The sequence below is a fragment of the Trachemys scripta genome, chromosome 3 (genome assembly GCF_013100865.1).
Source record: "Trachemys scripta elegans isolate TJP31775 chromosome 3, CAS_Tse_1.0, whole genome shotgun sequence".
Classification (NCBI taxonomy): domain Eukaryota; kingdom Metazoa; phylum Chordata; order Testudines; family Emydidae; genus Trachemys; species Trachemys scripta.
In genome coordinates this window covers 102,805,770-102,826,384 of record NC_048300.1, presented here as the reverse complement: position 1 = coordinate 102,826,384, position 20,615 = coordinate 102,805,770, and the positions used below count along the sequence as shown (strand labels likewise).

Here is a 20,615-nt window from a genome sequence, read left to right as displayed (position 1 = left end):
CATCCCCCAGACTGTTGTGTAGGTACAAGTTGTCTGAATGGGTTACTCCCTCCACTCCAAAGCGTATTTCAGTGGGATTGTTTGCAAGTGGCCTCCCTACCAGCCACTCAGAATGGTTCAAGCCACTCAGCCACGTTCAAGTGTTTCAGTACTTATGGATGGCTGAATAATGGCTCTTTTGTAGAAAGAAGGTCATTTTTTTAGGACCAAATATGAATTTAAATGGTGTCTTCAGTGGAGATGCTGTATTAGGTGTTCTGTTTGTATTTACACGAATCCTACTCTAGTCAGAGGCATTAACTAACTGTTGTAAAGTTGGAATTGTGTATTGTGGAAATTTTACTGGAAGATGCATAAACTTCCTTTGCTCCTTTTTTTTCGTTTGGTTGGTTTTGGGGTATTTTTGTGTCTTGTTTGTTCTTTCTTTGTACACATAAGTTATGGAATTTAGATGTTCCACATGACTGTTGAAGCTATCATGCCCCTAGAACAGGGGTGGGCAAACTTTGTGGCCCGAGGGCCACATCTGGGTATGGAAATTATATGGCGGGCCACGAATGCTCATGAAATTGGGGGTTGGGGTGGGGGGGTGAGGGCTGCAGCTGGCATGGTGGGCTCTGGGGTGCAGGAGGGTGGGACTGGGGGGTTCAGAGGGCGGGAGGGGGATCAGGGCAGGGGCTTGGGGCACTGGAGGGGGTCGGGGCGCAGGCTCTGGACGGTGCTTACCTCAAGCAGCTCCTGGAAGCAGTGGCATGTCCCTCCTCCAGCTCCTATGCGGAGGCGCGGCCAGGCAGCTCTGCGCACCGCCCCGTCGGCAGGCTCCACTCCTGCAGCTCTCATCGGCCTTGGTTCCCGGCCAATGGGAGCTGCAGGGATGGCGCTTGGTGCTGGGGCAGCGTGCGGAGCCCCCTGGCTGCCCCTACACATAGGAGCTGGAGGTGGGACATGCTGCTGCTGCTTCCAGGAGCTGTGCAGAGCAGGGCAAGCCCTAGATCCTGCTCCCCGGCAGGAGCTAGAGGGCTGGAATAAACGTCTGAAGGGCCAGATGCGGGCCCTGGGCTGTAGTTTGCCCACCCCTGGCCTAGAAACATTTCACTGACTATAGCTTTCCTCCCTCTTATGGCCGTTCTCAGCCACTTCTTTATACCTCTCAAGGCATTCCAGGTAAAGTTTTACAGTTTGAAATTCCTTGAGAGAAAAAGATCCCATTTTTTGTTTTAATTTGTGCATGGATTTCTTGGCTGGCTTTCTTAGTTGTTATGAATGTTATTGATGAATCCCTTTGTAGGCCTTTGCAAACATCCCTTTTGTTTGGGTAAAATTCATCCTTGTGCATAAGGAACCAGTGCAAGCCAAGACCTTATGTGCAACTTGCCCCCCCACCTACACACCAGGCTGCAAAAATGAGACTTAAGTGGTACATAGGCCTTGAGCTGGCCCTCTGACAAGGGTAAATTTCACCCTTTGTCATTTCCTATTTTTAAAAATTCTTGGTACACCGCTACCTCGATATAACACGAATTCAGGTATAACGCGGTAATGTAGTGCTCCGGGGGGGGAGGAGCTGCGCACTCCGGTGCATCAAAGCAAGTTCAATATAACACGGTTTCACCTATAGCAGGGTAAGATTTTTTGGCTCCCGAGGACAGCATTATATCGAGGTAGAGGTGTATTTTTAAACTGTCCCAGTATAGGTAGTCTTTCACCTGTGAAGTGGAAGGGTTAATATCAGCACATTAGACCTGAGTTTTGTGAAAACTATAGTTGCTACAGCCATAATAAAGTTCTGTGAAAGCTATAATGTCACTATACTGGAACGGACTATCATATCAGCAGTCAAATATTTTCATCTCTTTGATTTTAAAGTGTTGTGAAAAGTGACTTCACGGATCACCTTCTTCTTCAACAGATTTTTCACCTTGTATGTGTGTTCAGAGTCATCTGATTTAGTGACTTAAAAGCGCTGACTGCTTTTTACTTTGGTTAACCATGCTGAGCCAACACAGCAGAGAGTAAACTGGCTTCTGATTCTTTAGCAAAACTGTTTGCTTAGTGCCAGTGAGTTATACCTGTGCAACTCGATGGAAGACAAACAGGGTTTCATGAAGAGAATATTTGGCCTGTATCACTGTTAATTACTGGTAATTATTTTAAAAAAAAAATGAAACCTTACTTGACTCTTAGATACAAAGATTGAGATTGCAGGGCTGGTGTTTAGGAAGCTTGTTGTTTTGCTTGTAAACTGAATATATTTCATATGGAGTCACTGAGAAACAATAAACACGGAATCCCCACAGTGCCACTTTTAGAGTGTCATATGTCAGCATAGAATGGCAAATTAAAGTTTGGATTAAACCTTTCCACAACACTGCATTGATTTTTATCAGCAACTAAAGGATGGACGTGGTGTTCTTTAAAATAGCTCTTTAAAGATTCCTTTCTTTAAGCTATCTAACTTTGCAAGAGTGCATCCATTGCTGAAAATAGTTTTGAAAGCCCTCTGCACTTCACTGCCAGACTTGTCTTTCAGACCTGCAACTCAGGCAAATTTAGACAGCATATCCTTCACTAGTAAGATGTAATAACTGTTGTGCTTAGAGGATTGTTTCAAGTCTACAAAATCAGCTCCCTGTTACATATTCCATATCAGATCAACAAAACAACAGCCTTCTATCTTTTGAAATGGATCCTAGCCAGTTTGTATAATGTTCCAGAGACTTGATCATGAAGCTAGTCAGTTTCTGTTTTCAGCTCAGTGCTTTGTGACACTTTTTAATGGTCTGATAAACAGGAGCAATGCCCCCTCCAAATCTCTTCCCTTCTTGGGAGAGTAATACATTTCTTTAGCAATGTCTGGGACATTGCTATTTCTGGTCAATATATATAATTTGAATCCAGATCTATGTAAGAACTTCTGGCCAGTTTTTAATTCCGTATTCATCACAAATGATTATACAAATTAGAAACAATGTGTAGTTTGAAAAATACCACACACAAATTCGAATGCTTGCAAATGAATTTTTTTTATTTTTATTTTTTTACAAAATTACAATATGCACCTCTCAATTTATGCATGAGGGTAGGGCTCAGTTACAGTTCATCTCTGATGCCTCTTGACCAAGAGTAGGGTCACAGTAATGCTTGGGGCTTTCTAATCCAAGATGGAACCCCTTGTTATTTTAAACCAACAGATCCATACCTCAAACCCAGCAGGTTAAGAGCATGGGGGAGAGGGTTAGTGCCACATGGCAAGGAACTCCCTGGTACGTAGCAGTGACTTTCAGTTTGCCTTACCAGCCCAGTGTACTCCAACTCACTGTTATCATAACCTGCATCTCAAATGGGTCATGTGAAGTATTGTATGTGAACTGGTGGCACACAGTGAAATTTGTTTTAATGTTGTGTGAGGAATTATGGATACTCACTAATATTGTGCTTTAAAGTCTGACCAAAGAAAGGGAGAAAAACCGGTTTTCTCTCAAACAGGAGGGAAGACAGCTATCTACCTGTCTCCAGTGCAAATTAAGTCTGGTGGAATCAAAACAATGGAAGTCATACAAATCAGCAAGGGGATAGGAAGTCAAGGGGATGAGAAGAACAGCATGAGGTCTTCCTATGTCTGGGGACAAAACAACAAGTTTAGGAAGATATAAGAAGAGAGAAGAAGCTATCTCTGCATCCATCATTGGACAGACACTAGGGGCCAAAGCTCTTGCAAACTGAGAAAGATGGTGCCTTTCATTCAAGGGGGTTGAAGTCTCTCAGAATTGAATGTAAGTAAAAACTCAGCTTAGACAAAGATCTTTCACCTAGGAAGACCAGGGAAACCAGTATTTTGTACTTCTGTGGAAGGGCCTGACTGGGAGAATGTTAGCCATATCTGGAAAAAAAAATTGGTAAGAAATCTACCTTGGTCCAAGGCTGTGGCTTGCTGAGTTATGTCTTAGCCACTAGAAAGTGTATTTTACTTTTATTTGCTTGTAACCTTTTGCCTTTATCCATTGTTCTTAAACTCACTTAACCCCTTTTTTTTGTTAATAACTTGTTTTACTTTTAATCTAAACCTGCCTAGTGCTATTGAAGTGACTGCTAGCTCCGGTTAAAGTAATAAGCTGTGCTTTTGTCTCTTTAAAGGAGCAATGAACCTTATTACTTCTCTGAGTGTTCCAGGAGAGGGCTGGACACTTCAGGGCAGACAGTTGGGGGGAAATTTGGGACTTAAGAGTATGTTGGGAGTCACCCTGTGTAACAATGTGGTTCTGGTGGGACCCAACTGAGAGTGCCAATTCAGGACAAATTGCTTAGAGTAGGGCAGTTACAGCCCAAGGTTGGGGTTTTTCCACCTCTAAGGCAAACCAAACCAACCAGACAGAGAGGACTTTGATTTTACCCCACTGGCTAACCACAAGTCACACAAGAAATTGCTTTAGACACTCCAGTTTCCCAGTATCACCACCAGTGCCACTCGTTATGGGGACTAATGGTTATGAAAACCAATGCCCCAGTAAAAGAAAAAAAGGTTCTTTCGATCCCAAAGGACCAACCCCCAGACCAAATCAGATCTTACCCACAAATCATGCTGTTGCCAATCCTTTAGAATCTAAAATCTAACGGTTTATTCATAAAAGGAAAAAGATATAGAATAGAGCTAGAATTGATTAAATGGAATCAATTCCATATAGTAATGGCAAAGTTCTTGGTTCAGGCTTGTAGCAGTGATAGAATAAACTGCAGGTTCAAATCAAGTCTCTGGAGTACATCCCCAGCTGGGATGGGTCATTCAGTCCTTGGTTCAAAGCTTCAGTGTAGCAAAGTCCCTCCAGAGGTATGAAGCAGGATTGAAGACAAGATGGAGGAGCTGCAGCAGCCTTTTATAGTCTCTTGTCATGTGGCCTCTCTTTCTTTGTTCCAAAGACAAGCAATTCGGGCACATGGCAAGAAAAAACCTTACAGTTCTGTCCGTAGGCATGTTCCTACGTACCTTGCTGAGTCACAAGGTGTATCTGCCTTCTTTCAGTGGGTCAGTTGTATAGCTGATGGTCCTTAATGGGCCATCAAGCAGGCTATGCAATGCTGATGCCAAATTGTCCAGGGTGTCACCCAGAAGCATAGCATAAGTTTGAAATACAGACAGTACAGAGCCAATATTCATAACTTTAAATACAAAAATGATACATGCACCCAGATATCATAATCATAACCAGCACATCACAACCTTGTCTTAGACACCTTACCAGACCCCCTTTATACAAGATCTGGTGCCACTACAGGACCTTGGCTGCAACAATGATCCATATGGTCCCAGTTCATAGGGAGAAGGTGACCAACCCTCTGTGAAGAAAGAAGTGGTTCCGGACTATTTAGAAAAACTGGACGTGCACAAGTCCATGGGGCCAGATGCGCTGCATCCGAGGGTGCTAAAGGAGTTTGCGGATGAGATTGCAGAGCCATTAGCCATTATTTTTGAAAACTCATGGCAATTGGGGGAGGTCCCGGATGACTGGAAAAAGGCTAATGTAGTGCCCATCTTTAAAAAAGGGAAGAAGGAGGATCTGGGGAACTACAGGCCAGTCAGCCTCACCTCAGTCCCTGGAAAAATCATGGAGCAGGTCCTCAAGGAATCAATTATGAAACACTTAGAGGAGAGGAAAGTGATCAGGAACAGTCAGCATGGATTCACCAAGGGGAAGTCGTGCCTGACTAACCTAATTGCCTTCTATGATGAGATAACTGGCTCTGTGGATGAGGGGAAAGCAGTGGATGTGTTATTACTTGACTTTAGCAAAGCTTTTGATACGGTCTCCCACAGTATTCTTGCCGCCAAGTTAAAGAAGTATGGGCTGGATGAATGGACTGTAAGGTGGATAGAAAGCTGGCTAGATCGTCGGGCTCGACGGGTAGTGATCAATGGCTCCATGTCTAGTTGGCAGCCGGTTTCAAGCGGAGTGCCCCAAGGGTCGGTCCTGGGGCCGGTTTTGTTTAATATCTTTATTAATGCTCTGGAGGATGGTGTGGACTGCACTCTCAGCAAGTTTGCAGATGACACTAAACTGGGAGGCGTGGTAGATACGCTAGAGGGTAGGGATCGGATACAGAGGGACCTAGACAAATTAGAGGATTGGGCCAAAAAAAACTTGATGAGGTTCAACAAGGACAAGTGCAGAGTCCTGCACTTAGGATGGAAGAATCCTATGCACTGCTACAGACTAGGGACCGATGGCTAGGTAGCAGTTTTGCAGAAAAGGAGCTGGGGTCACAGTGGACGAGAAGCTGGATGAGAGTCAACAGTGTGCTCTTGTTGCCAAGAAGGCTAATGGCATTTTGGGCTGTATAAGTAGGGGCATTGCCAGCAGATCGAGGAACGTGATCATTCCCCTTTATTCGACATTGGTGAGGCCTCATCTGGAGTACTGTGTCCAGTTTTGGGCCCCACACTACAAGGAGGATGTGGAAAAATTGGAAAGAGTCCAGCGGAGGGCAACAAAAATGATTAGGGGTCTGGAGCACATGACTTATGAGGAGAGGCTGAGGGAACTGAGATTGTTTAGTCTCCAGAAGAGAAGAATGAGGGGGGATTTGATAGCTGCTTTCAACTACCTGAGGGGGGTTCCAAAGAGGATGGAGCTAGGCTGGTCTCAGTGGTGGCAGATGACAGAACAAGGAGCAATGGTCTCAAGTTGCAGTGGGGTAGGGCTAGCTTGGATATTAGGAAACACTATTTCACTAGGAGGGTGGTGAAGCACTGGAATGCGTTACTTAGGGAGGTGGTGGAGTCTCCTTCCTTGGAGGTTTTTAAGGCCCGGCTTGACAAAGCCCTGGTTGAGATGATTTAGTTGGGAATTGGTCCTGCTTTGAGCAGGGGGTTGGACTAGATGACCTCCTGAGGTCCCTTCCAACCCTGATATTCTATGATTCTGTGATTGTAAGAGATGGAATGGGGGTGGGGAGAATCAAGGGCAAAACTTCCTTTCCATTCTTGTCCAATTATGGGCTAGAAGAAATGGTCACCTGTCAAAATAAGTAGCAGGACTAATAACCATCTTTATTAGCTTCACCAAACTTCCATCCCCTGTGTACGCAAGAGTGCTCAGGACCCTTTACGGATTTTTCATCATAGTATAAATAGCCCAAAGAATTAAGCACAAAAAGACAGAAGAAATGGTACCTAGAGAAGAGGATGAAGGAAAAGTATTGCAAATAGGAGTGAAAATGTAGCTACAATAACTTTTTTTAAAACCTGTTGTAAAAGAAGAAGTGATATATTTCTTCTTGAAACTCAGCAGGGCAGAGACAAATGTTTAGAGCTATTTTCATCCTTGAGTGGTCACCATGTAAGAGACAATTGCCTGTCAGCCTAAGATTTTACTGGAAACCCTGGAAGGGTATCTAGTGATAATCACTTCTGCCCTCCTGACTGTTGTTCAAAAACTTATTCAACAGTGGCATCTCAACATTTCTTGCCAGTGTAAAGAAAGTAATTGTATCTGGAGCCTAATGAAAATACAGTGTCATTATCTAGATACATGCATATCTTGCTGAGTTTCAGTAAGAGCTTTATGGTTTTGCAGTTTTTAGTTATTTTCTGAAAAATAGTACTTGGTTATTGGGCTTGGGCGTTTAGTGCCACCTTAGAGTACAGCAAAAATCAACCACTATCTTGAAGGATTTTTCCTCTTTTCTTGATCCTAAACAGTAAAGAGACAGTATGTCATCTAGGTAATTACACTAAGCTGAATGGATTGCCCTAGGGTTCTGGAAAAGGTCTCCGTCTATTGTAAAGCAAGGCTGTAGTGATGAATAGAAGACAGAGGACCTGAAATAGATCAGCTAGAGGGACAACTGAAATGGCTGTGATAAATAAGAATATTGGTATTAAATGAGTTGGTGGAAAACAGCATTACTATCAGACATTAGGATAGACGCTTTAAAGTGAAACAGTCATCCCGTGTTTTAGTAGTCAAACTATGAATTTCCAGTGAAGAATTAGTTTTCTGAGACTGTATCTGCACAATTCATATTTTTGGCTTTATATTGAAGGGGAATAAAGCAATGTCCAGTTCGATTTATCTGCTGCAAATATATTTGCCTATTCCAGAAAATTACCTGGCATGATATTTATACTGCAGCAATAATAAAAGTACAGTACACTCACTTATGCACTGGTGTTGCAACTTCACTGCTGAAACGAGAGGACTAGAGGCCATTGTGACAGGGTCCCCAGGGTGCAACCTGGACTGTGGGACAGCTGAGTCCTCCAAACCCACCAGCCTGAGCTGTCTCATGCTATGAGCTAAGATCAAGCTACAAGCCTCTGACGGGCACTGCACTTACATAGCCATCCACAGGCAGGGACACACCCGGCTGAGTTACATAAACGATCTCCCAGCCACTCATGAGCTTCAGCCAGTTCCCCCCACTCCAGCCCTACACCCCAGAACTGCACCATCTTGCACTGGTCAGAAGCCTGACCAGTGTAAACTCTTTACTTAGTTGGCCACTTCTTCATAGGAAAATGGACATGCACTTCAACCAAAAACAAACTGTTTTAGGTAAAATATAAAACATATTTATTAAATACAGAAAGATTTTAAGTGATTATAAGTAGCAGGCATAGAGATCAAAGTTGGTTACTTAAGAAATAGAATTTAGACTGCATTTCTATTTTTAACTTTAACATACTAAGCAAGATTTGAATCAAGAAGTTTCTCATCCTAAGATCAGATATTACAGGCAGATTACAGTTCCTCAATACTCAGACTGGTCCCAGGCTGGAAGGAAGTGCAGTCTCCCTAGTTCCAAGTCTTTGTCTTCCAGGTGTTGAGATGGGGGAGAGGACAAGTGATGTTACTGACTCTTTATACCTTCTTTCAGCTGCTAGAAAGATACTTGCTGTGACATGGGGATCAGGCAGTTCCCATTGGTCAAGCAGTCTCCATTGTGTTACATCCCTTATCTAAAGAGCCTCTGGGATAGTGGATTCTTTGTGATCAACACCATCAACGCCTGTCTGACCCTCCTTTATTGCAACTGAAAGGCTGGCTGTGGGCATCTCCCAACCTCACAGCATGTTTCAGTAGCACATATAGCAATACTTCATAACTTCACATACACCGATAGCATATACAATCCAACAGGATATTCATGTTCAGCAGATCAAGACTTTCAAAATGACACCTCACAAGTTATATTTTGTACAAAACATATCATCATTATATGACAGTGGTGAATATGGGGGTTCCAGGGTGCTACTTTGAGGTACAGAGTGCCACAGACATTAACAAATGCATCCATTTTGTTAGATTGTGTTTGCATCGTGTAGTTGTAACAGTAATGGCTAACAGATGGGAACATTGCCACTTTTGGGGGGAGCTGTCTTTTTCAGCTGCATCCTTCCCTGAGCAATCAGCATTCAGTGGAATATTGTTATTTTACAATTAACCTTTAATTATTCCATTTCTCTCTACGATTTGTGATGGCAAAAAAATTGATACAAGAGAACTGTATATTCCAACACATAAGCAATAGTGGTGTATTTGTCAGGTGTTCTGCAGCATATCTGTACAATGTTAATGAAAGTGTAGTGAAAATAGCTGCCCAAAGCTAATTATTTGTTTTTTTAAAACGGTCGGAAGAATAAAAAAACCCTGCCGTTATACAGTAGCTTTCACCAAAAGATCAGAGCATTCTGCAGACTCTACCTACTGATATGCAAACTTGATCCAGGTCTGTTGGATTGAAGGCAAAGCTATTTCAGCAACATTGTACAGTAGCTTTGGGCTGAAAATGAATAATACTTTATATTTAAGCTTCTTGTGAACGGTCTGCAGTTTTGAACAGTGGCTCAAATAATCTCTTCATATACAATAAGATTACGTTCTATGGAATATCCTATTGAATACTGTTCTAAGTAAGAATTAGATAAACCTGTATAAAAAATATCAGTAAGTTGGTGGTGGTGGTGGGAGGGGGGTTTAAATACTAAAAGAAAAACTTGGAGCACTTCCAAAATTATTGGGATATCTCCAACTGTGTACTAGGTACTTGCACAGTCACCAAATCTGATAGAGCTCATATTCGGAGTTATTCCTGTTCAGTTAGCACAAACACACAAATTGTGGTTAAAGTTGCATTAAAAGCTTGATCAAAATTATTGTTAAATCAATTGTGACAAAATATTTTAGATTGTGTTGGCTTTCCCTCCCACTTAGGTTATAAGGCCATTGGCTTTATACAAACAGATTCAATAACCAAGGGTTGTATATTCACATTCTCACCAGATATTATAGTACTATTAATAAAGCAAAACACTTCACACAGTTACTCACTAGGGCCTTCAGTGGGACTGTTCATGTGCTTAAGTATTCAGATGCTCAAGTACCTTGCTGAACTGGGGCTACAAGAGCCATCACATCCTCTTTCAAACTACAGTAGCTTTTATGGCAGCCATTTTAAGAGTGTAGTTTGTGTACCAAAAACCTAATGAAAGTCACCCCGCTATTTTGGAACATAGGTAATCCCATCAAACATAGGATTCCTTGGATGACTGGGATGCCATCCATACATTGTTGTTCATTGTAAACCTACTGAGATATTAAATAAGAATGTCTTAGTTTAACTGTCTCTTGGTTTTTCTGACTTGAATTTACCGAAGCAAAGTATAATTACTACTTTGACTTCATAAGGTTCTTCCTCTTTTGATTCACTAAACGGTAGAGCCTTGGAAAACTTTACATAAAATGTGGGTTGTTACAAACACAGAAACCCATTTAATTGGCATATTTATATTGAATAATCCAGTCAGATCACTCCACTCTTGAAATTAATCTCTATAGTCATGTCCACCAGCACAATATAGAAATAATTTAGTTCGGTTCCCAGGTCTTACTTTCCATCATCCATTTTCGACTGTAGCACTTTATCATATTTAATTTGAGATGACAGAATGGCATTTTGTCAAACATATGTTCTGGGTTGTTAACTCAAAACTTACCATTTTGAATCTTGCTCAGAAGGTTCGCCCGTACATTGCTGATGGCAGATAAACACTCTTGGACTGAATTGAGACTTTTATTAAACTAGTTATATTTTAGGAGTTAGCAGATTTGAAATTCTACATAAGAACAGCCAGACTGGGTCAGACCAAAGGTCCATCTAGCCCAGTGGCCACTGCCAGGTGCCCAGAGGGAATGAACAGAACAGGTAATCATCAAGTGATCCATCCCGTCACCCATTCCCAGCTTCTGGCAAACAGAGACTAGGAACACCATACCTGCCCATCCTGGCTAATAGCCATTGATGGACCTGTCCTTCATGAACTTAGCTAGTTCTTTTTTGAACCCTAAATTCTTTTTTGAACCCTAAGATGATGGAAAGTAAGATACAAAAATTCTGCAGCATGGTATCCTGTCTTGAATTAGCTTTAGACCTCTAGCTTGCCTCTGAGATGTGTAACTTTAATAAACCTTTTCTTTGTGGAAAATTTGTTCTTTTTGCATTTCTGTGTACATATTTGTACTGTACTCATCATAGTATGACACACATTGTGAGTAAAAATTTTAATAATCATCTAGTAAATAAGAAATGCATCAGTCAGCATTTTCTAACATAATTAAAATGTAAAAATAGACTCTGAATAAATGGATGAAGCTAAAATTGCTTAACTGTATAAATTTACTGTGTCCTCATAGTTAGCAAAAAGAAGCACCAAAGTTAGTTAAAGGCTATATTTAATTGCTAATCAGCATTTCAACCATTACCAGTGAGTGAGAATCAACCTTTCTTGAGGAAAATAACTGAAAAGTACAAATGCAAACCAGAATTCAAATTAGGGATTTTAATCAAGGGGTTTTGCTTGCTGATTTAAATCAATGATTTTAAGTCACTTTGATTTAAATCAGTCATCCCCGCTCTTTGCATAGAATTTGTTCATCACCATTTCCAACATGAGTTTTAAGTATGGACGTCACACTGCACAGGCAGATATGACCCAGAGTTATTTGCTGTAGGTTTATTTTCTTTTCCTAACTAGCTACATTTATGTACTATCAGAGAATCTGAGCAAGTTGGGCAAAAATACCCAAGTGGTCCTAGTCAAACTGCCTTTTGTGTAGTCTCTATTTATTCTTACTATCACTAGATTAAATGGTTCTGTAACTATATTTATTCAGAGCTTGCTGCGAGATACTAATTAAGTTGATCATAGGTGGGGATTCCCCAGGGATTTTTCAGGTGCCATTCCATGTCTTGTTTCCTCTTGAAAGAAAGTATTGCAAATGTAGTACCAACCCATACCTATGGGAAGGATAAAAACCACTTACTGTGTATTTTATACAATTGCCATTCTCTGCACACCCTTCCTGGGAGAAATCAGATTTTTTGTGAGTGTGAAATTGTGGATGAACTGCAATACAGCAAAATGTTATATCACACAAGGCTCTGTTATGTCAAGTGAACAGACATAATGTCATGAGATTTTGTTCCGTTCTGTTTTAGGGTGTAAAGTACCTCAAATAACTAAGCAGTTGCAACCAATTAAGGAAATGCCACAAATGAGCAGTAACCATGGAATGGGACAACTACAGTGTGTATCATACAAAATTAAGTTTGATTTCCAACTTCCTAGTGTGCACCTGTTCATTCTAGTTTTATATTGAAGAACGTGAATTAGTTTTATAGCAAAATGGTCTCCCATTGACATCCCTGAGAGAACACGGCACTTTGAAGATACTTTTCAAATGTTGTTTTCACCCTCGTTTAGTGGCTTGTATTCATAGGCCTTGTCAACTTTATTCCTCTTCAGATCTCATCTTATCTCTTACCTTTGCCTTCATTTCTTTGTCCCTCCACTGCTCTGTAACAAACTACGTATCATACGTCATTCTGTTACATAGTTGTTGATCTAGTATCTGGTATTGTTAGAGCATCTTTAATTGCATTAGCAAATCTAAAGCATTTTGTAATCTGGTTTTATGAAAGGTTTTTTCCCTGTCTGTTAATACTGATTTTATCCAGTGCTGTAGATTCATACCAGCCTTCATATTGTGATACTGCAAATCTGCACCAAAAAGGGATTTTAGGGGTTTGTTTAGAAAAATTCAGATCAGTTAGATTCTTCTGCTATATTGCTAAAGTTGGGTCAGTTTAGATTATATCACAGTCCCATCAGGTTCACGTGGAGCTCTCCTTGGAAAGGATGGATGATCGAATGGTCAGGGCTCTAGCTCAGGTCCTTGGGAGACCAGAGACCTTCTATTTGCCGTTCTGCAGCAGACTTGTGTGTGAAGAACTCATGCAAATTGCTTTAGTGTCTCTGCCTCCGTTCCCCATCTGTAAAATGGGGATAATAGCACTTCCCTATCTTACAGTGGTGTGAGGATAAATACATTTAAGATTTTGAGGCATTGAGATAGCACAGTAATATTGGCCATACCTGAGAGAGAGAGCCACCAGCTCCTTGTGGGGAGCGGGAGTGGCTGTGGATCCAAGCCTTCATGGATCTCCTGTTTCCTCTCCTGCCCATCCCCTACCAACATCAGAGCCAGGCTATTTATGCTGAAGTTACTCTGCCACCTCCATAGACTAAGTGGTATATAGGAAAAATATGACCTTGCAAACTCCTGCCCACATCCATGCATTTCATCCAACAGAAATGAAACCAGAATTAGTGTGACACTTTCCGGGGTACCCAGGGTTGTGACGCACCTCACTACCACCTGCTCTTAGCGTGGGGAAGCCTTGTCTGAGCCTGCCATATGTCAGCTCTCTGACTCTGTGGGACACAGGCAAAACAAATAGAGCTCTTTAGGACTACACAGACTCTTCTGTCCCTCTGCAGGTTCGCAATAGGTACCCTTCAATCCCCAGTTCCTCCAAGCATCTCCCTGGAGTGTCCAGGCCATGGTACTTGACACACGTGCATTATTTGCAGACTCACTGCTCCCAAAGGAACAGTGCACCCCGCTTACCAGTTATACCTCAATCACCACTCCTCTTTACGCACAACACTTATATTGGCTTATAATGCAAACAAGCAAAAGTTGATTTGACAGACTACAAATTCTAATGAAAGCAAGTAGAAGTATCGGAAACATGTAAAATATTACATTATATTATATTACACATAAAATAAAAACCTAGCGTGCATTCCAGAATCTAGTGTACTTAGCTAGTTATTGTCATGTCTTTTAGAGCAAAAACTCACCTGCAGTCTTGCTAGCACAGAACAGACAGGCTTAGCTGTTATCTTCCCATTCATGAGCCATGCTGTCCTTTTTCCTCCTTGGTGGAAAGATGTAGGAGGGTACCTCTGCCCGCCACCCCACATGTATGCCAATAATCTATTGTCTTTACTTGTAAACGGTACTCCCCTCCTGCTCTTTTTTTATTTCCTGTAAATTTCCTCTCCAAGATTTCACAGTCTCTTGATTAGCATTTTGGTTCTGTATGCGAATAGACCTATATTGTGAAGGGGACAACACACAATGCCCAGCCAGGGAGACAAGTGCCTATTACCCCTTTGCCTAGAAGGAACTGGTCTGAAGCACGTTGCCTCCTGTTTTACCTGCTTTAACTTCAAGGGTTTGAGAATGTAATTTCCTGTAAAGATACATAATGCCTTAAATATTATCCATACACACATTTAGAAATGATTATGATGACCACTGGGATACTGGCTCTTGGTCCTGTCCCCACATGCCACCTTTTAGTGAATTATTCTGCATAACCAGACCCAGGGGATCCCCGTGCATCCTTTGGTGTTCTCTGCCAATTGGCACACATCCTGGGTCACAATTAGTTTTACAATTCATTAGACAAGGTGGGTGAGGTAAAATCTTTTATTGGACCAACTTCTGTTGGTGAAAGATAAGCTTTTGAGCTACACAGAGCTGTTTTTCAAGTCTGGGAAAGGTACTAAGAGTGTCACAGTTAAATCCAAGATTGAGCAGACCATTTAGCATAAGTAGTTAGCACATATTCTAATCTAAGGGACCATTCAAGATTAATGTATCCCTTATTTAGCTGTGACACTCTTAGTACTTTTCCCAGACCTGAAGAAGGGCCCTGTGTAAGCTTTAACGCTTGTCTCTGTCACCAATGGAAGTTGGTCCAATAAAAGATATTTCCTCATCCACCGTCTCTCTAATACCTGGAATTAACATGGCTACAACAACACTGCATTTTACAATTCATGTCAGAAATTAAGGAATTATTAAAAACAAGCACCAATCTGAACCCAAAGACCAGGCATCGTTTTCTGTACTTTTGATCACAAAAATCAGAAGGATCAAACTACTTTTCCAGTAACTCTAACATGGACTATGTTTTCTTTGTAGGTGGCAGACTGCGCTTGGGATGAATTAGTGAAGATCTATACCCCATCATGTCTGGCAGCTCCTGTGTAGCTCCCCACTTTGCTCAGTGAAGAAAGAGAGCTGACTTGGCGGGAAGCTTTCTCTGCTCCCAAGAAACTAAACTCATACTAGATGTGTTGATAATATGGCTTTAATCCTCATGTCTCTTTTTAAATACGATTTGTAGTTTTAACTGAAGATGTTATGCATTTGAAGATACATTTTCAGTGCAGCATGTGGGGACCCGTATTAAGGCTGGTTCAACTGTACAAACAGTGCTTAAGGCAGCAAAATAATGCCTGGGTGATCAAAGGCTGGCAGGGGCAGACATTTTGCTGGGGGCAGTGCCAGCCAGGTTGGTCTGTGGGGGGTTACATGAGTAAACAACTTGACAGTGGGAGATGTGAATCAGATTTCCGAATCCTGATAAAGAATAAAGACAAATGGCAATTTATTTTGAGATACTGGCGCTATTTTAAAAAAAGAGGGGAGGCGTATTTACTGTAAAATAATGCAGCATCAACTTGAGGCTTGTGTCACTCAGTTGATTTGATATTGATACGTTTTGCTCCAAATTCATGTCGCATTATTTTCTTGTGTAATATGATGAATGCTGTTGATAGACCGTTAATGTCACACTATAACAAGCTGCTTCCTTTGACCTTTTTGTTCACTGTTTCATGATGGCAGAAAAGATTATTTCCATTTAGTCTTTTTATTCCCCATAGGTTTTCAGATAAAAAGCTTGATGGAGGGTCATGCCAAAAGAAATTCTGTTTTAGATTATGCTCAGAGATCACAAAATAGAGACACATTGTGATGGGAAATCCTCAAAAGAATTAGGCATTCTTTTTTTTAATGCTTATCCAAACTTCTTTGCGACTGTCACACAGACATTGTAATAATCCTCACCTGTGTCAGACCCCTTTACCTTCAGAGACTCCTTCGCAGGGCCCAGCACTTTCGGCAGCCTCTTTGCAGTGCCCTAACTACTACTGAACTCAAATGTTGTATGCTCCCAGGTAGCGTATCCCAGAGTTGGTGAGATTTGCATTAAGCCTTGGCCAAATGTCTGAGGGTGCCCAATCTGCTGGAGCATTTGAAGATACAGGGTGGGGAGAGAGCATTCAGAGATAAGGAACTGGATCTTATTTCAGAGTTACAAGTAAAGGAGGAGTGTGTCCTATTTTAGAGATAGGAACCAGGGGAGACTGGATAGCCATGCACAGACAGCTGTGCCTAGATTAGGAGGCAGGGTGAAATATGAAATTCTTTTCCACTTCTGAGATGTTTGGATTCTGCATGCTTCTTATTTTTTAAAAATCAGGTGATCTGTTCCTGCATACCAAGCCCAGTAGCTGAATTAGAAACAAAAGTTTTGATTGTGCAGTGTTATAAAATATGACACAGATTTTAAAATCATGATGCTTTTTCATTTTAGGTGCTAAGAAATGAGACAACCATAAAGCTATGCCGCTTATAGCTTTTACTAGTACCATGGGCCATAAAACCCATGCCTATGCATTAAAATTGATTATTTTTAACTTTAACAGTCCTTTCCTTTCATCTCCCTTTTCTGCTTAATATTCAAGCAACATGTCCGAGTGGGTGGAGGTCATGGAATATCTGTATATATTGTGTGTAAGTATGGAGGATATTTTTAATCAGATAAGATATACTGTTATAGTACATCCATTTGAAAGCTAAACATGGAAATGCCAGTATGAGGCTACAAACAATCTCAGCCTTTCATCTGAGTCGTCATTAGCAGGATGAAAAGATGCTTTCAGTATGTAACCAGTACATCCAACAAATGGATTAAACTTTCACCTTAGCTACCTCCTTCCCCCCTTGTGCACTGTCTAACTTTCATTTAAGAGCTGCTGAGTCAAGATTTTACTCTCTTGAAAAATGGGTGAACCCAAAAGCTCAGTGTGGCTTTTAGCCTTACCTTATAATCTCTAACTGGGAAGAATGTGCTGTTATAAACATTTTTGCAGTGCAGTGAAAAATGTTTCTTTGTCAGTAGTGTAACTAATTTGTAATTTTCAGGGTATGCTTGCTACATATGTTCATTTTAAGAAATTGCTTTTAAGGATGACAGCGCTATCTTCTAATTCTTCACTAGTTATATTCAAAATAGACCTTTAAGTACAAATGTCATGAACATTTAATCCATTCTTTCCATTTTTAAGGACACTTTTTAATTGTTAGTACACAGGCTTTTTCTTGAATCAAGCAACATTGTTAATTTAAAAATAAAAGTGTATTTATTGCTCTAGTATGCTTAAATTAATGGCACACTGTGGTAAATAGTAAGTTGTTAGTATCCTTGGAAAGACTATTATACTTATTTTACCAATAACATCCTAGCAGTAGTGATTAGAAAGGCAAATACAGTAAAAGTGTGCTTAGGGAGACCTTGTAATACTCATAATGAGTAGTGTCTTTTAGGTGAATGGCAGAGATCATATTTTCCTCAACATTGTTGGAGACCCTCTTATCTTTTATGTAACTTTTTCTAATTGTATGTGTGATGGGTTCCCCCCGGGGTGCCACCTGGAACTGGGGTACCACTGAGCCCCCTGACCCACCAGCCTGGGCTCCCTCTCACACTGTATTGCTGTGACAAGCTGCGGCGCCCTCCAGCCTGCACTTTCACCAGCATTAACACAGGTAGGGACACACTTGCTACAGATACACACAGGCTCTCTTAACCACCAGCTTCCGAGCCTGGGACTATCCTGCCCTGGTCAAATCTGGCCAGTATATGGGTTTAATACCCGGTCTGCCTCTCCCTCAATGTGAAGAGAACAATGCACACTTCTGGTAACCAAGCAGAGATTTTCCCCAAGCAGTCCAGTCAAAGCTCACTGGTTTAGATTAAAATAAAAACAAGTTTATTAACTACAAGGGAGAGATTTTAAGTGATAGCAAACAGATCAAAGCAGATTATTTAGCAAATAAACAAAAAACACATTAAGCTTAATATACTAAATAGATTGGATATGAATTAGCAGATTCTCACCCTGAGACATGATACAAGCAGGTTGCAGATCCTTAAGGGGATCTTGCTTTATGGCTTGGAATCCCCAGTTGTTTCATACATAGGTGGGAACCATTTGTTTCAAAACTTGACCAGTCCGGTTTGTGGAAAAATACTGACATCCCAAAATGGAGTCCAGAATCATGTGGCCTGGTCACATGTCCTTGCAGTGTTATAGCAGCCATTGCTTACAGGCTGGCCAAAACACCTACAGGAAGGTTAAGCTATTCCACAGTCCATTGTCTTTGCTAATGGGCCCATTTGAAATACAGCTCCCTAGTCAATATTCATAACTTCAGATACAGAAATGATACATGCATACAAATAGGATAATCAGGTTCAGCAAATCATAACTTTTCCAATGATATCCAACATGACTCATCTTGCATAATATGCATAATTATGCTATCATCATATAATATCACTATGAAGAATATGGGGTGTAGTTTCACAGTATGTGACTTTGTTTTGATAAAGTAGTGCTATTTAAATCTGTTCTGCTTGTGCAATCATGTGCCAAGAGTGCAAGTGTCCTCACTGTTCACTACTATAGACTGGCCTTCAGTTCTGGTGTTCCCCTACATGTTCCCTTCACAGTGAGGGAATATGATAAAATGAGGTTTCCTTCTGTAGTAGTAAGAAGGTTCTTGAATTCTACCACTCTCAAGGCTAATTTTCAGCTTTACTTTTTTTTTGGGGGGGAACAGTTTCTACCATTTTCATTGCAGAAATAACACACATTGCTGTGTCCACACACACACACTTCACTCATTTGTGTGTGGTATTAAAACTTTTGGGGGCACATCCCATGATACTTAATAGTGCAGTAACCTGAGCCACGCTGATTTTTTCCCCAGTGAGTTACATGTGTTCCCCATGGCATATGGGTGGAATTACGGGGAAGCATGGGAGGACTAGCAGCACTCTAATGACACTAGACCTGTGTCCACATTGCAAAGTGGTCATGTTAGCTGACAAGTTGTGCTCTCCTGAGCTGTAACTGGTCAGCCACCTTGTGTTAAAAACAACACTGCACTCGGTATTTTGTGTGTGGATACAGGTAGAGTTAGGGGCAACACCTGAGTTATAACTTCAAGTTAACTTTGCAGTGAAGACAAGCCCTGAGAGGCAGCACATGCTATTGTGGATTAAACATGGGACTGAGAGTTCCTGTGTTCTGAAACCTTGAGCAAGCCACTCTACACCCCTGACTTGCAGTTTGTTAGTCTGAGGCACCAAGAAGCATCCTCATCTGATATTGACGCCCCTGGCTGAGCCATTTGTTACACACACCAGCAATTTAGGTACATTAAATCCTGGGTTACTCCCATAAGCCCTAGAAGTGGCTGTGGCAAAAGTGCTTTTTTCAACTGCACCTGGTGAGAAGAGTGGGACCAATGCAGACTTTGTCACAATTATCCACACATTTGCCACCTCAAGATTAGATTTCTGCAGTGTGCTCTACATGGGTTTACATCATGAGACCATTAGAAACTGAAGCTGGTGCAATATGCCATGGTCTACTTATTTAGTGGAATTTTCATGCCAAGAGCACATAAACCAGGGCTCTGGGATCTGCAGTGGCTTCTAGTAAGTTTCTGAATGAAATCCAGTATGTTAACCTATATATAGATCCTTACCCATCTTGGCCTGTTTAACTTTGTGAGTTTGTGCCTCTCTTTATACTGGGCTGCTGACATTGAGCAGTGAAGGCATTTGAGCTGGAGCACCTTTGCTATAACAGGGAAGGAGCTGCTGCTGCTGACAGGACATTTTGTCTGAAAGCTCTTAGGTTTTGACCAGGGCCGGCTCTAGGTTTCTTGCTGCCCCAAGCAAAAAAATTTTTGGCTGCCTCCCACCCCAGCGCTGGGCTCTCCCCTCCCCCCCACCCCCTGCTGCCCCAACCCTGGGCTCCCCACCCTCACCCCCTGTCGCCCCAACCCTGGGCTCCCCACCCTCACCCCCTGTCGCCCCAACCCTGGGCTCCCCACCCTCACCCCCTGTCGCCCCAACCCTGGGCTCCCCACCCTCACCCCCTGTCGCCCCAACCCTGGGCTCTCCACCCCACCCGCACCCCCTGCCGCCCCAACTCTGGGCTCTCCCCCCCGCACCCTCACCCCCTGCTGCCCCAACCCTGGGTTCTCCCCTTCACCCCACCTCACCGCACCCCCTGCCGCCTCAACCCTGGACTCTCCCCCCCCCACCCTAACCACACCCCC

General features: G+C 41.9%; 1 protein-coding gene across 1 annotated transcript in view; it reads left to right on the top strand.

Moving 5' to 3' along the window:
* The window catches only part of PEX7 (peroxisomal biogenesis factor 7), an 82,827-nt gene extending 65,634 nt beyond the window's left edge, over positions 1-17,193 (top strand). Inside the window, exon 10 of the mRNA XM_034765571.1 lies at positions 15,333-17,193. Coding sequence (XP_034621462.1) covers positions 15,333-15,401 — 69 coding nt within the window. The 3' untranslated portion in view covers positions 15,402-17,193. The remainder of the gene's footprint in view (positions 1-15,332) is intronic.
* Positions 17,194-20,615: the final 3,422 nt, after the last annotated feature.